We start from the raw sequence: 14,669 nt of genomic DNA on the forward strand, positions 1-14,669 counted from the left end.
AAACATCAATAAGCCGAACTTTATGGCACCATAAATCACCCCGGAAACGAGAGCGCGGGGTTCTTTCTTTTTTGCCAGACGCCGCGGCATTATCCTGCTTCGAAGCAAGATTTAGTGCCTTAACCTAAGCGTTTATGGAGACCACCACCAGCACTACTGCGAGAGTCGTCACCGCTGACAACCAATACCGTATAAATCAGCTACTTCTATCCCACTCCAATCATAAAAATTGCAAATAAAATTATGCTTGCGACTTTCACCGTCGTCTGCCAGACGACAATTTTTGCTGGATGATTCTGGAAAACTTCTTGGGAGGGGGACGGGAATGATACTTTTTCTTCGGCAAAGTGTTTCTTTTTCCATCATCGCCCAAAGCTGATGCTTTCCAGTTTGAATTTGTGATAAGGCACGGAGGGAAGTTTGTGGGAGAGTTTTGAAGGAATTCACCTTTCAGGTGACAGGACTGCGACGTGACTGCTGCCTGACTGCAACATGACTGCAACATGACTGTGACATGACTGTGTCATGACTGCGACTTGACTGCGACATGACTACGTCATGACTGCAACATCACTGTTACATGACTGCAACATGACCGCGACATGACTGCAACACAGCTGCAACATGACTGTGACATCACTGTGACATGACTGCAACATAACCGTGATGTGAAATGACTGTTTGATGAAACACGTTTCGAAATACTCAATGTCCCTTTTTTGAAAAATAACCTAAAAATTATGTTCCAATTCTCGTCGTCATCGATGAAGACGACAGGCAGGAGCGTCATCTTCTTCCAGGGAACACGTTGATGTAATAAAAGGCGAATTACGAATTCGATTTCGAGCCGAAATCGATAGATTGGATACTCAGTCGAGCTGGTCGGAACCTGGCAAAAATTATTCACCATCATGCAGGGCCGTGCACAGGATTTTTGAAAGGGGAGGGTTTTCTCGAATGGGGCGCATGGGGTGCTTGTTTTGATTGCGAAAGGGCGCTAACAGTCAATCTTTAAACGCGTTAATTCGGAGTTTGAGCGAATTTGAGATTTTTGCGCAAATGAGAGTTTTGGCGTAAATCGGAAGAGGGATGGGCCGTTCACTTGTGGAGCGTAAAACGGGGTTTTAGTGAAGAAGTGTAGCAGTAATTGCTCAAAACAAGTTTTCATAAGTTTTCTTTTTTTAATATTAAGAGTAGTTCTCTACGATAGCGCAATTTTTTCACGATTTTTAACTTTTCATTTTTTTGATTTGGATGAAACTTTGCCACTTACCATGCATTCTCTATGTCAAAAGAAACAATTTTGCATCATTCGTTTTTCTATACAAATGTCCATACAATTCTGGGGGCTGGTCATATTAAATTTATATGCAAATGAATGATTTTCTATATCTTGACAAGGGATTTTCTGATCGATTTGGTGTCTTGGGTAAAGCAAAAAATCCGATTTTTTATGTTTTAGGGGACTAAAAAAGACATCTTCGGAGCTTTAGTGATGATGCAAAATCTGGTTTAGGAGATATGATTTTTTTGAAGAAAAAAAAAAACGAAAAAGTGGACAAAAATTATTGAAGCAATTTTGTTAACAAAATGTACCGTTTTCAGGTTAAAGCTAATTTAAGGACTGCATTTTCAATTTATTTTGGTTTCTTTTTATTTTAAAATAATACTTCTGGAATTTAAAGTACTTCTTAAAAATATTATTGTACAATTTTCTCTCTGAAACTTTCAAATCGAGCAATTTGTTTCTGAGATACACAATCTCAATAAAAACAAATCGATGAACTTGATTTTTTTTAAGTGTTAACTCTTTGCTGCCCAAATTATTTCGATTTTTTTTTATTTTTCCCTTGTCATTTTGAGTAACTTTTGTTCTATGAAAAACTTTACTTTTCTTGTTTTATGTTGTTTTTGTTTCATTTTTATATTTGCATTTATCTTGTTTAGTTGATATTTGTTTTTGGTAGTATTTGGCCTATTCTAGCACCTAATTTGTCATGTTTTTTACAGCCAATTTTTCATTATTTTTTTGTATGTTTTTATTTTTTTTTCTCTAGAACAAATTATTATCATTTAAATTGTTAAAAAATGCTTAGATGTATAGTCTGAGACAATAGAAAAAAAAAAGTACAGAAAATATTAGTGAAAAACAGAAAAACAACCATTTTTTAAAACATTGGTAAAGTCACATAAAACAAGTCACACGTTCAACCCTAAAAATTTTCCAAATTTTAAGAGTTCTTCTTTCCAATGCTTTTTAAGGGTCAAAAATTGGTTAAAAAATTGATTTTTGGCGAATTATTAGATCGATCCCCGTCTAGAGGTGGGGTTGGGTTGTAGCTGGATAAACTGAAAGTGTTCAACTGATCATAACTCGGAAACTACTGGTCCGATTTTCAATCGACTTTTCTTTGCATTCCCTATGTCAAAAGAAGCAATTTTGCATCATTTGTTTTTCCATACAAGTCTCCATACAATTTTGAGGGCTGGAATGGGTATGTAAACGTGTGAAATTTTGTACCTTTGGACGGAATTTTCTGAAAATCTGAAAAATTAGATAAGAAACTTCATTTTTGGGTCAAACATTTGTAACAGACTTTTGAGTATAAAAAATGAAAAAAGATAATTTTGAATATATTTCTATCGATTCCTTGACTTTTCCGAAGAAACGTCCTAGAAAATCGATAAAAAGTAACAAAGTTGCTACAGGAAACAAAGATATATTTCGATTTACCCCAGAAAATGTTCCGAAAATGCACCTCTCTCATAAACAAAATTTAAAAAATGATAAAATAATTAACATATTAAAAAAAATACTATACACGCCTGAAAAGCACCATAGAAATGATGAAAATATTTTGAAAATCAGATTTCACAGAAAGTTTCACAACACGTAAAAAAATAATCAAAAAAGTTAGCTTAAGCAACATAAAAATGATAAAAAATTGCGCCTTGTGATGAAATAAAAATGTTAAATAAAACAATTTGACTACCTTTTTGAAAATAAAATTTCACTAGAGGTGCCCTCATGACAAAATAAAAAAAATGAAAAAAGTAGAGCAACATAAAAAAAGATCAAAGATATTTTGAAAATAGGATTTTACCAGCGGCGTTTTGTTAAAATAAAAACAAAATAAAATTATTTGACTATCCTCGCTCATCAAGCTATAAAGACTGTTCAAAATTAGTCAAACAAAGTTTGCCAACCGGCGCAAAAAATTGTTGTAGCTAGAACGCTAAACAGATTTTTTTTTATGTTACCGTACGCCAAACTTTGTTTGGCTCTTAATAAACAGTCTTTATGTTGCTAGAGGGGCGTCGATAGTCAAACTTTTTTTGTTGAATGTTTTAATTTTGTCATAATAGCGTTTCCAGTAAAATCTTATTTTTAAAATATTTTTATCATTTTTAAGCTGCTTTGGGCACCGATTATTCAACTTTTTAATTCAATATTTTTACCAATTTTTCCCCCACTCATGAGGGCGCCTCCAGTAAAACTTACATATTGATAATTTACATAAAAATGTTTACGTCATAGGGGCGCCCCCATTCCATTTTCCATATCGAGAATTTGCATGATTTTTAAGTCGTAGGGGCGCCTCAAGTCAAATTTTTCAAATCGAGAATTTGCATGATTTTTTTTAGTCATAAGGGCACCTTCAGTCAAATTTTCATAACAAAATTTGTATGATTTTTTTAAAGTCGTAGTGGCGCCTCCAATTAAATTTTCATATTGAGAATTTTCATAAAAATGTTTAAGTCATAGGGGCGCCTCCAGTCAATTTTCATAATAAGAAATTGTATGATTTAGTCGTAGGGACGTATCCATTAAATTTTTCACAGCGAAAATTTGCATGATTTTTTAGGTCGTAGGGGCGTCTCCTGTCAAATTTTTAATATTGAAAATTTGTTTTAAAAAATTTAAGTCGTAGGGGCGTCACCAGTTAAATTTTCATAATAAGAATTTGTATGATTTTTTTAAGTAATAAGGACGCCTCAATCCAAGTTGCCATAACAAGAATATGCCTTTAAAGTCGTAGGGGCGTCTTCAGTCATATTTTTACCTTGAGAATATGTATTTAAAAAAATAATTCATAGCGGCGCTTCCAGTCAATTATTCATATCCAAAATTTGCATGATTTTTTAAGTCGTAGGGGCGCCTCCAGTCAAATTTTTAATGTTGAGAATATGTTTAAAAAAATTAGATCGTAGTGGCGCCTCCAGTTAAATTTTCATATTGAGAATTTTCATAAAAATGTTTTATTCATAATCATAGGTCAAATTTTCATAATAAGAATTTGTATGATTTTTTTTAAGTCATAAGAGCGCCTCCATTCATTTTTTCATGTCGAAAATTGGCCTGATTTTTTTAAGTCGTTAGGGCGTCTCCAGTCAAAAATTAATGTTGAGAATTTGTATTGGAATAAATAAATCGTAGGGGCGCCTCCAGTTAAATTTTCATAATTTTCATAAAAAAATTTTAGTCGTAGGGGCGCCTCCATTAAAATTTTCATAAGAAAATTTGTATGATTTTTTAAGTCATAAGAGCGCCTCCACTCAAATTTTCATTCTAAAATTTGTATGTTTTTTTAAGTCGTAGGGGCGCCTCCAGTCAAATTTTTACAGTATGTCAAAAAAGTATTTACACCCCTTGGGCACTATGTACATTTTGTGATGAAACATGTAAAAAAATTAAAGTTTGACAGGAACCTAGTACTACGTTTTGTTCAAAAACTCATGACGAACATTTTGCTACAAAAAGCTCATGAAAAGATGATTTCTATAAAAAGTTATATAACAAATACTATTACAAAAATAAAAAAGGTGCAAAAAAAGTTTGTACACCTTTCGAAAAATTAACATAAATAATGTTATTTGTTGACAAATCACCATAAATCCAGTCTCCCAACTCCAAATAGGCATCCTTGACTGATTAAAAAAATAATTTGGATTGAATATAAAGTTTACTAACTACTTAGTATAAAAGTTTATATAACTCTGGAAATTCTATATAAAACTTATCTAAACTTAATTTTGCAAACTTTTAATTCAACTAAATGTCAATATATTACCATGGAATTGCTAAATAAACATTTTGGAGTGGGTATAACACCGTTTTGGGGGATAAGTATCGATAGAATAGATTTTTCGTTGTAATTTCGTACCAACCCGGAATTACGTCGTAGGAAAATCCGCCGGCATCTGAACCGGTCCACGATTCACAAGTCAACCTATGTGGAATCGGAAAGGGCATAAAATTTCCGATCTTTTGATACCCAAACATCTAGGTTTTCTTTAAAACCTACGTTTTTAAATACCTGGGCAAAAAGTAAGTTAGATCCACGAGAACAAAAATTACGAAATTCCATACATTTTTGGCAGGTTGCTCAAACGAAACCATAACAACGTTTTTGCTCAGTGACGTGATGGAAGCAAGGGCGTCTATGCAAAGTGTCCCTACACCCGCTACAAATTTCCGGAGCTTGGGGCGGGAAGAGGGAAATAATTTTATTCAACGCGCCGGTGTTTGTAGCATTTAAATTCGTGCAAAAAAACTTATGCACGTGGGTGTACAGATTACGGAGTAAAAGATGATCGAATTGTTCACCTAGCGCTCACATGTGTTTCGGGACCAAGTTGCCTGCGGGTATGGGGATCATACATACATACATACATACATACATACATACAATAGTATTTGTTATATAACTTTTTATAGAAATCATCTTTTCATGAGCTTTTTGTAGCAAAATGTTTGGCATGAGTTTCTGAACAAAACGTAGTACTAGGTTCCTGTCAAACTTTAATTTTTTTACATCTTTCATCACAAAATGTGCATAGTGCCCAAAATACTGTAAATACTTTTTTTACATACTGTATATTGCATATTCATATTGAAAAAAATAAGTCTTAGGGGCGCCTCCAGTCAAATTTTCATAACAAATTTTTTATGATTTGTTTAAAGTCTTAGGGGCGCGTCCAGTTAAATTTGAATAATTTCATAAAAATCTGGTAGTCATAGGGGTGCCTCCATTCAATTTTTCATATCGAGAATTTGCATGATTTTTTTAAGTCGTAGGGGCGCCTCCAGTCAAATTTTTATATTGCATATTCGTATTGAAAAAAATAAGTCTTAGGGGCGCGTCCAGTTAAAATTTTCATAAAAATCTGGTAGTCATAGGGGCGCCTCTAGTCAAATTTTTCATATCGAGAATTTGCAGAATTTTTTTAAGTCATAAGGGCGCCTCCAGTCAAATTTTCATAACAAAATTTGTATGATTTTTTTAAACTCGTAGGGGCGCCTCCATTCAACTTTTCATATCGAGAATTTGCATGATTTTTGTAAGTCGTAGGGGCGCCTCCAGTCAAATTTTTATATTGCATATTCGTATTGATAAAAATTAAGTCTTAGGGGCGCGTCCAGATAAATTTTCATAATTATCATAAAAATGTTTTAGTCATTAGGGCGCCTCCAGTCCAATTTTTCATATCGAGAATTTGCATGATTATTTAAAGGCATAAGGGCGCCTCCAGTCAAATTTTCATAACAAAATTTGTATGATTTTTTTAAATTCGTAGGGCGCCTCCATTCAATTTTTCATATCGAGAATTTGCATGATTTTTTTAAGTCTTAGGGGCGCCTCCAGTCAAATTTTTATATTGCATATTCGTATTGAAAAAAATTAAGTCTTAGGGGCGCGTCCAGTTAAATTTTCATAATTTTCATAAAAATCTGGTAGTCATAGGGGCGCCTCCAGTCAACTTTTTCATATCGAGAATTTGCATGATTTTTTTAAGACGTAGGGGCGCCTCCAGTCAAATTTTCATAACAAAATTTGTATGATTTTTTTAAATTCGTAGGGGCGCCTCCATTCAATTTTTCATATCGAGAATTTGCATGATTTTTTTAAGTCGTAGGGGCGCCTCCAGTCAAATTTTTATATTGCATATTCGTATTGATAAAAATTAAGTCTTAGGGGCGCCTCCAGTTAAATTTTCATAATTTTCATAAAAATGTTTTAGTCATTAGGGCGCCTCCATTCAATTTTTCATATCGAGAATTTGCATGATTTTTTTAAGTCGTAGGGGCGCCTCCAGTCAAATTTTTATATTGCATATTCGTATTGAAAAAAATAAGTCTTAGGGGCGCGTCCAGTTAAATTTTCATAACTTTCATAAAAATCTGGTAGTCATAGGGGCGACTCTAGTCAAATTTTTCATATCGAGAATTTGCAGAATTTTTTTAAATCATAAGGGCGCCTCCAGTCAAATTTTCATCATTTTCATTTTAAGTCGTAGGGGCGCCTCCATTCAATTTTTCATATCGAGAATTTGCATGTTTTTTTTTAAGTCGTAGGGGCGACTCCAGTCAAATTTTTATATTGCATATTCGTATTGAAAAAAAATAAGTCTTAGGGGCGCGTCCAGATAAATTTTCATAATTATCATAAAAATGTTTCATTCATTAGGGCGCCTCCAGTCAAATTTTTCATATCGAGAATTTGCATGATTTTTTTAAGTCATAAGGGCGCCTCCAGTCAAATTTTCATAACAAAATTTGTATGATTTTTTTAAAGTCGTAGGGGCGCCTCCATTCAATTTTTCATATCGAGAATTTGCATGATTTTTTTAAGTCGTAGGGGCGCCTCCAGTCAAATTTTTATATTGCATATTCGTATTGAAAAAAAATAAGTCTTAGGGGCGCGTCCAGATAAATTTTCATAATTATCATAAAAATGTTTCAGTCATTAGGGCGCCTCCAGTCCAATTTTTCATATCGAGAATTTGCATGATTTTTTAAAGGCATAAGGGCGCCTCCAGTCAAATTTTCATAACAAAATTTGTATGATTTTTTTAAATTCGTATGGGCGCCTCCATTCAAATTTTTATATTGTATATTCGTATTGAAAAAAAAAAATAAGTCGTAGGGGCGCGTCCAGTTAAATTTTCATAATTTTCATATAAATCTGGTAGTCATAGGGGCGCCTCCAGTCAAATTTTCATAACAAAATTTGTATGATTTTTTTAAGTCGTAGGGGTGCCTCCAGTCAAATTTTTATATTGCATATTCGTATTGAAAAAAAATAAGTCTTAGGGGCGCGTCCAGTTAAATTTTCATAATTTTCATAAAAATCTGGTAGTCATAGGGGCGCCTCCAGTCAAATTTTTCATATCGAGAATTTGCATGATTTTTTTAAGTTATTAGGGCGCATCCAGTCAATTTTTCATAACAAAATTTGAATGATTTTTTTAAAGTCGTAGGGGCGCCTCCATTCAATTTTTCATATCGAGAATTTGCATGATTTTTTTAAGTCGTAGGGGCGCCTCCAGTCAAATTTTTATATTGCATATTCGTATTGAAAAAATAAGTTTTAGGGGCGCGTCCAGTTAAATTTTCATAATTTTCATAAAAATCTGGTAGTCATAGGGGCGCCTCCAGTCAATTTTGTCATATCGAGAATTTGCATGATTTTTTTAAGTCTTAGGGGCGCCTCCAGTCAAATTTTCATAACGAAATTTGTATTTTTTTTTAAAGTCGTAGGGGCGCCTCCATTCAATTTTTCATATCGAGAATTTGCATGATTTTTTTAAGTCGTAGGGGCGCCTCCAGTCAAATTTTCATAACGAAATTTGTATTTTTTTTTAAAGTCGTAGGGGCGCCTCCATTCAATTTTTCATATCGAGAATTTCCATGATTTTTTTAAGTCGTAGGGGCGCCTCCAGTCAAATTTTTATATTGCATATTCGTATTGAAAAAAAATAAGTCTTAGAGGCGCGTCCAGATAAATTTTCATAATTATCATAAAAATGTTTCAGTCATTAGGGCGCCTCCAGTCCAATTTTTCATATCGAGAATTTGCATGATTTTTTTAAGTTATTAGGGAGCCTCCAGTCAAATTTTCATAACAAAATTTGAATGATTTTTTTAAAGTCGTAGGGGCGCCTCCAGTCAAATTTTTATATTGCACATTCGTATTGAAAAAAATTAAGTTTTAGGGGCGCCTCCAGTTAAATTTTCATAATTTTCATAAAAATGTTTTAGTCATTAGGGCGCCTCCAATCAAATTTTTCATATCGATTTGAAAAAAGAAAAAAAATCTCTTTGGCATTTTAGCAACATAGCTAAAAAAATCGGCCCTTCGGGCCGAGGGGCGCATGGGGTGTAACCCCCCCTTGTACACGGCCCTGCCATCATGCCTGTTGGGCTGAAATTGGACCACTTTTTGGGATGATCAGATGGAAAGTGAATTAAATTGATTGGAATTGTGTCGCACGATGATCTTAAAGTAAAATGACCCTTTTCTCCGTCTTTTTTTGCAGGCTCATCGATAGAGCGTTTATGTGATATTGCGGCAACGGATCCGGTGGTCGGGTACGCGCCCCGGCCCAATCCGATTGACGACAGGGGACCGATGATACGGGCCGCCCGGACCCTGCTGAGCTCGGTGACGCGGGTGCTCCTGCTGGCCGATATCGTGGTCGTTAAACAGTTATTATTAGCCAAAGACAGGGTGAGTTGAAAAATTCTTTAAAAAAAATATTTTTTAGCAATTCTTAACCAAATCGGCCGAGTTCATGAATTTTGATTTTTTGAATTTTTTTGGCTTTAAACTTTCTGGGAGCCTTCCTCCTGACTAAAGAAGCAAATTTGTGTCATTGGTTCACCCACACAAGTCTCCATACAATTTCGGCTACTGTCCATACAAAAATGGTACCTAAATATTAAAAAATCTGTATCTTTTGATGGAATTTTCTCATCGGTTTGGTGTCTTCAATAAAGTTGCAATTATTGATGAGGAATATTTAGAAAAAAAAGTCAATCGGAAAAAATGCCAATTTTAAAACAAATCAATTTTCCAAAACCATTTTTTTTTTTTTTTGAAATATGATATGTTTTAGAGGACAAAAACGCATCTTTTGAGCCATAGAAAAGAATTGACAATAAATTTACTGTCGAGTTATATGGACAAAACTGTGTTTTTTTTACATAAAGAAATATAAATTTTACTTTAAAAAATTCAACATTCAATGTAAAACCAAATTTCCAATTGGAAAGTACTCCACAGATTTGTTTGATAATGTGCACTGTTTTCAAGATATAGCCACTTAAAGATTTATTTTAAATGACAAATACCAACTTTCCGAAATTTCAAAAAATATTTTTATGTTCAAAAAGTTGAGAAATTTTCTAATAAAAATGCCTAAGAGACTAAGAAGATTGAACCCCTGGTTGCGAACACTGCGAATCCAAGAAAATAAAACAATGAAATTGAAGTTTTTTAAGTTTCATCCAAACAGCCATTTTATATAAAGCTGATATTTTTGATTGAAAAATCGGGCCATTGGTTTCTGAGATATTGGCACCAGAAATAAAAGCTGTTTGCATGAGATAAAAAAAAAAACAATTTCTTGTTTATTTTTCTTTATTTCTATGTAATTCCGCAATCAGAGGTCCAACCATCAATATCTAATCGGCAGTTTCATTGGAAATTTTCTCAACTTTTCGAAAAAAAATAACATTTTCAGAAATCGACAATCATGAACACTATTTAAAAAAAGTATTTGGGATTTTTCAGTTAAAATTAAACTGTGAGTGGCTATATCAAGAAATCGACGCACTTTATCAGAAATCCGATAAAATACTTAAAGATATTGATTTAACATAAATTTGATATTTTTCCGAAAAACTCATAACTCGCCGGCAAAATTGTTGTCCATTCTTTTCATTGGCTCACAAGTTGCAGTTTTTTTGTCCACTCAAACACATAAAAAAATCAACAATTAAAAATCTACTGCCTATTTTTTTTCTAAATATTTTTATTTTTCCCGTGTTTAGGAGGTCATTTTGAGCAACTTTTGTTCTACGAAAAACTTTACTTCTCTTGTTTTAAGTTTTTCTCGTTCAACTTTTAGTATTTTAATTTGCATTTATCTTATTTAGTTTATGTTTGTTTTTGGTAGTATTTGGCCTATTCAACCACCTCCTATCATTACATTTTACCTATCTAATTTTTTCATGTTTTACAGTCACTTTTTCAATTTTGTGCTTGTTTTTCACATTTAGAGGCATAGTCCGGGACACTACAAAAATTACTGCATACTTTTTTTTACTTAAAATATAGGAAATGTTTGTAAAAAACACAGCCAAAGATAACCCCTAAAAAATTACATTTTTAAAAACATTAGCAAAGTCACATAAAACAAGTAAAATTTCCAACCCTAAAAATCGAAAATGGAATTTTGGTGATTTTTTTAAAATCGAAGCCCGTCTAAAGGCGGGGTTGGATTATACAGGGTTGAAAAATACTGATTTTGAAAGATTGATTTTTTTTTTGGAAATAAGTTAATTCAAAATAACGATTTTTTTCGAGAACACATTTTTTCTGAATAGTCCTCATCAATCCTACAACTTTGCCGATGACACCAAAGCGATCAGAATTTTTTTTTTTTCAAAAGAAACAGATTTTCGAATTCTTACGTATTTTTTTAGTATGGACAGCTGCCAAAATTGTATGGAGCCTTGTATGGGTGAACCAATGTCACAAAATTGCTTCTTTGGTCATAGAGAAGGCCCCCAAAAAGTTTTAGCCATTTAAAAAAAATAATTAAAATCATTTTCCTATTTTTGTCGAGAATTGCTCAAGTATGAGTGAGTAAGCGAATGATTCAATTATCGAATGAGTGAGTAAGTGAATCATTGAGCAATCGAATGAGTAAATCAGCGAGTGAGTAATCAAATGAGTGAGCAAGCGAATGAGTGAGTAAGCGATTTAGTGATTTAGTTAGTAAGCGAATCAGTGAGAAAAATTAATGAGTGAGTAGGCGAATGAGTGAGTAAGTGAATGAGTGAGTAAGCGAATGAGTGAGTAAGCGAATGGACAATAATCAGTTAAAAATAAATGTTTGAAGGTCGAAATTTTGGTTGGTTGGATATTACCTCGTTTTTTGACTAATTATACCTAAAATAATGTGTGAAAATGGGATTTTCATCAGAAAATGGTGAAATTTTATTAAATTTTGAAATAACATTACTATATTTTTTGACACAAAATCTGTCATCATTCCTAGATGTTATGCGTTATAATTAAATACTGTGTTTTTTTAACTGTGTAACTAAGCGATTAAATAAATGAGCGAGAGATTGAAATGTAAGTAGTTGAGTGAGTTTAATTAGTAAGTAAGTAATGAGAGAGTGAGTGAGCAATGAGTGGGTGAAGTCACTGAGTGAGTCACTGAGCTAGTGGGCGAGTGAGTGTGTGAGTGAGTGAATGAATGAGTTAGTAAGCGATTGGCTGAGTGAGTGAGCGAGTGTGTGTTTGTGAGTGAGGGTGATTAGTTTCCGAGTGAGTAAATGCCTGGATGAATGTGAGAGAGTGAGTGAGTGAGTGTTAGCTCGTAAGTTAGTTTGTGAGTGATTGCATTAGCTAATGAGTAACTTAAAAAGTCTATAAATGAGTGAGAGAATGAGAAAGTGAGTAAATATTTGAATGGTTGAGAGTCAAAGTTGTTGAACGTTTTATGTTTCTGTTTTTCTATTAATAATGTTTGATTTTTTGTTTGATCTCGTCCCTCAACAGGTAGCTAGAACTTTAGGTAGATTAGAATCAGTGGCCAATTTTACAGAATTCGTGAAAGCCTTCTCAGTATTCGGCGCTGAGATGGTGGAGTTAGCGCATGTGACAGGTGAGTTTCAGTTGTATCATCTTTTTCAATATTAACACAAATGTGCCAACTATTTTAATGGTGGTGTGCCAAAACGACGACTTTCACAGCTTTTCAGGGTAGTAATAATCGATTTCGAATGTGTTTTCGATCGTTCACGCATCAGTTGTGAAAATTTCGAAAAATTTCGCCACCATCCGAGAGCGAGCTCAATTTTCAGCACTTATTTTTCCACTCGAATGAGCATAATTTACGCATCCCGCAAGTTTATGGTTGGGAAAACCCGATGGCAAGCGGAAATTATTTACTTTTCCAACTATTAACTACATCTCGCCAGTTTTTGCTGGGTACGAGCTTTTCCCAATATTGGTCCCGAGCAAATGAATGTTTACCTCGTTGATCACGATTTCGCCGAGAGAGAGTGGAGAGGGGGAGGGATGGATTTTCCGACCCCTTTAACGTGCGAGGGAGGGTTTTCCCGCATCAGTGAGCAAACCATCACGTGAGTGTGATAATTTTTCCACATCACCGCCACGTTTCAACTAGTTCATGTTACACTGCAAAAAAAGTTTGACAAATTTATTCGAATATGAGCTCCACCAATACAACACAGAAAAACTGTTCTTTTTTTCAGTGCACCCACTCCGACTGACTCACGATAGTGTGAAAATCGCGTCACTGATATTCACTGATGCGAAAAAACACTCTCCATTCCTCAAAAGTGAATTATCTGGAAAAACGAAGCTTGTTGATTTGGAAGGATGTCGATCAGCTTGGAAAAGTTTGTTTTCAGCACGAAAGTCAATGGAAAGCCACGTTCCGGGAGCTTCCAGCTGGTTGAGCTGACTAATAGCTGCTTCAACTAAAGTTTACCGAGAGTAAACATTCGTGGGAAGGCGAGATTGCCTTCTACACTGCCATATCACGGGTCAATATTGAAACAGAAATGTGATGACAGAACCATCTGTTTAGTTGGAAGAAGGCACTCTAGTTATAACGGGGTTGGAGGAACTACTTACCGAGATTATGCTTCATTGTGAGAGGAGAGAAAGCTTGATTAGTTTGAGTTTGGTGTGATTAGTGTTGACTCAAGATGAAGTTGACTCATGCATTGAAATGTGATCACAATGTGAGTGACTTGAAAAGGGATACTCTATTTTGAGTGTCAACAAGCTTCAAACTGGAAAAATTCAAGAAACAAGAAACAAGAAACAAGAAACAAGAAACAAGAAACAAGAAACAAGAAACAAGAAACAAGAAACAAGAAACAAGAAACAAGAAACAAGAAACAAGAAACAAGAAACAAGAAACAAGAAACAAGAAACAAGAAACAAGAAACAAGAAACAAGAAACAAGAAACAAGAAACAAGAAACAAGAAACAAGAAACAAGAAACAAGAAACAAGAAACAAGAAACAAGAAACAAGAAACAAGAAACAAGAAACAAGAAACAAGAAACAAGAAACAAGAAACAAGAAACAAGAAACAAGAAACAAGAAACAAGAAACAAGAAACAAGAAACAAGAAACAAGAAACAAGAAACAAGAAACAAGAAACAAGAAACAAGAAACAAGAAACAAGAAACAAGAAACAAGAAACAAGAAACAAGAAACAAGAAACAAGAAACAAGAAACAAGAAACAAGAAACAAGAAACAAGAAACAAGAAACAAGAAACAAGAAACAAGAAACAAGAAACAAGAAACAAGAAACAAGAAACAAGAAACAAGAAACAAGAAACAAGAAACAAGAAACAAGAAACAAGAAACAAGAAACAAGAAACAAGAAACAAGAAACAAGAAACAAGAAACAAGAAACAAGAAACAAGAAACAAGAAACAAGAAACAAGAAACAAGAAACAAGAAACAAGAAACAAGAAACAAGAAACAAGAAACAAGAAACAAGAAACAAGAAACAAGAAACAAGAAACAAGAAACAAGAAACAAGAAACAAGAAAAAAGAAACAAGAAACAAGAAACAAGAAACAAGAAACAAGAAACAAGAAACAA

At 33.8% G+C, this 14,669-nt stretch overlaps 1 protein-coding gene across 10 annotated transcripts in view; it reads left to right on the forward strand.

Annotated features, from left to right (window-relative positions):
- LOC120421730 (alpha-catulin) overlaps positions 1–14,669 on the forward strand; it is a 309,434-nt gene that overhangs the window by 203,008 nt on the left and 91,757 nt on the right. For all 10 annotated transcript variants that reach the window (XR_005606013.2, XR_008212206.1, XM_039584986.2 and 7 more), the window contains 2 exons: positions 9,322–9,512; positions 12,579–12,684. Coding sequence is in view for 8 of the 10 variants with exons in the window: in XM_039584986.2 (XP_039440920.1) it covers positions 9,322–9,512; positions 12,579–12,684 (297 nt within the window). In the remaining 2 variants the exon portion in view is untranslated. The remainder of the gene's footprint in view (positions 1–9,321; positions 9,513–12,578; positions 12,685–14,669) is intronic.

The sequence above is a fragment of the Culex pipiens genome, chromosome 2 (assembly GCF_016801865.2).
Source record: "Culex pipiens pallens isolate TS chromosome 2, TS_CPP_V2, whole genome shotgun sequence".
Lineage (NCBI taxonomy): Eukaryota > Metazoa > Arthropoda > Insecta > Diptera > Culicidae > Culex > Culex pipiens.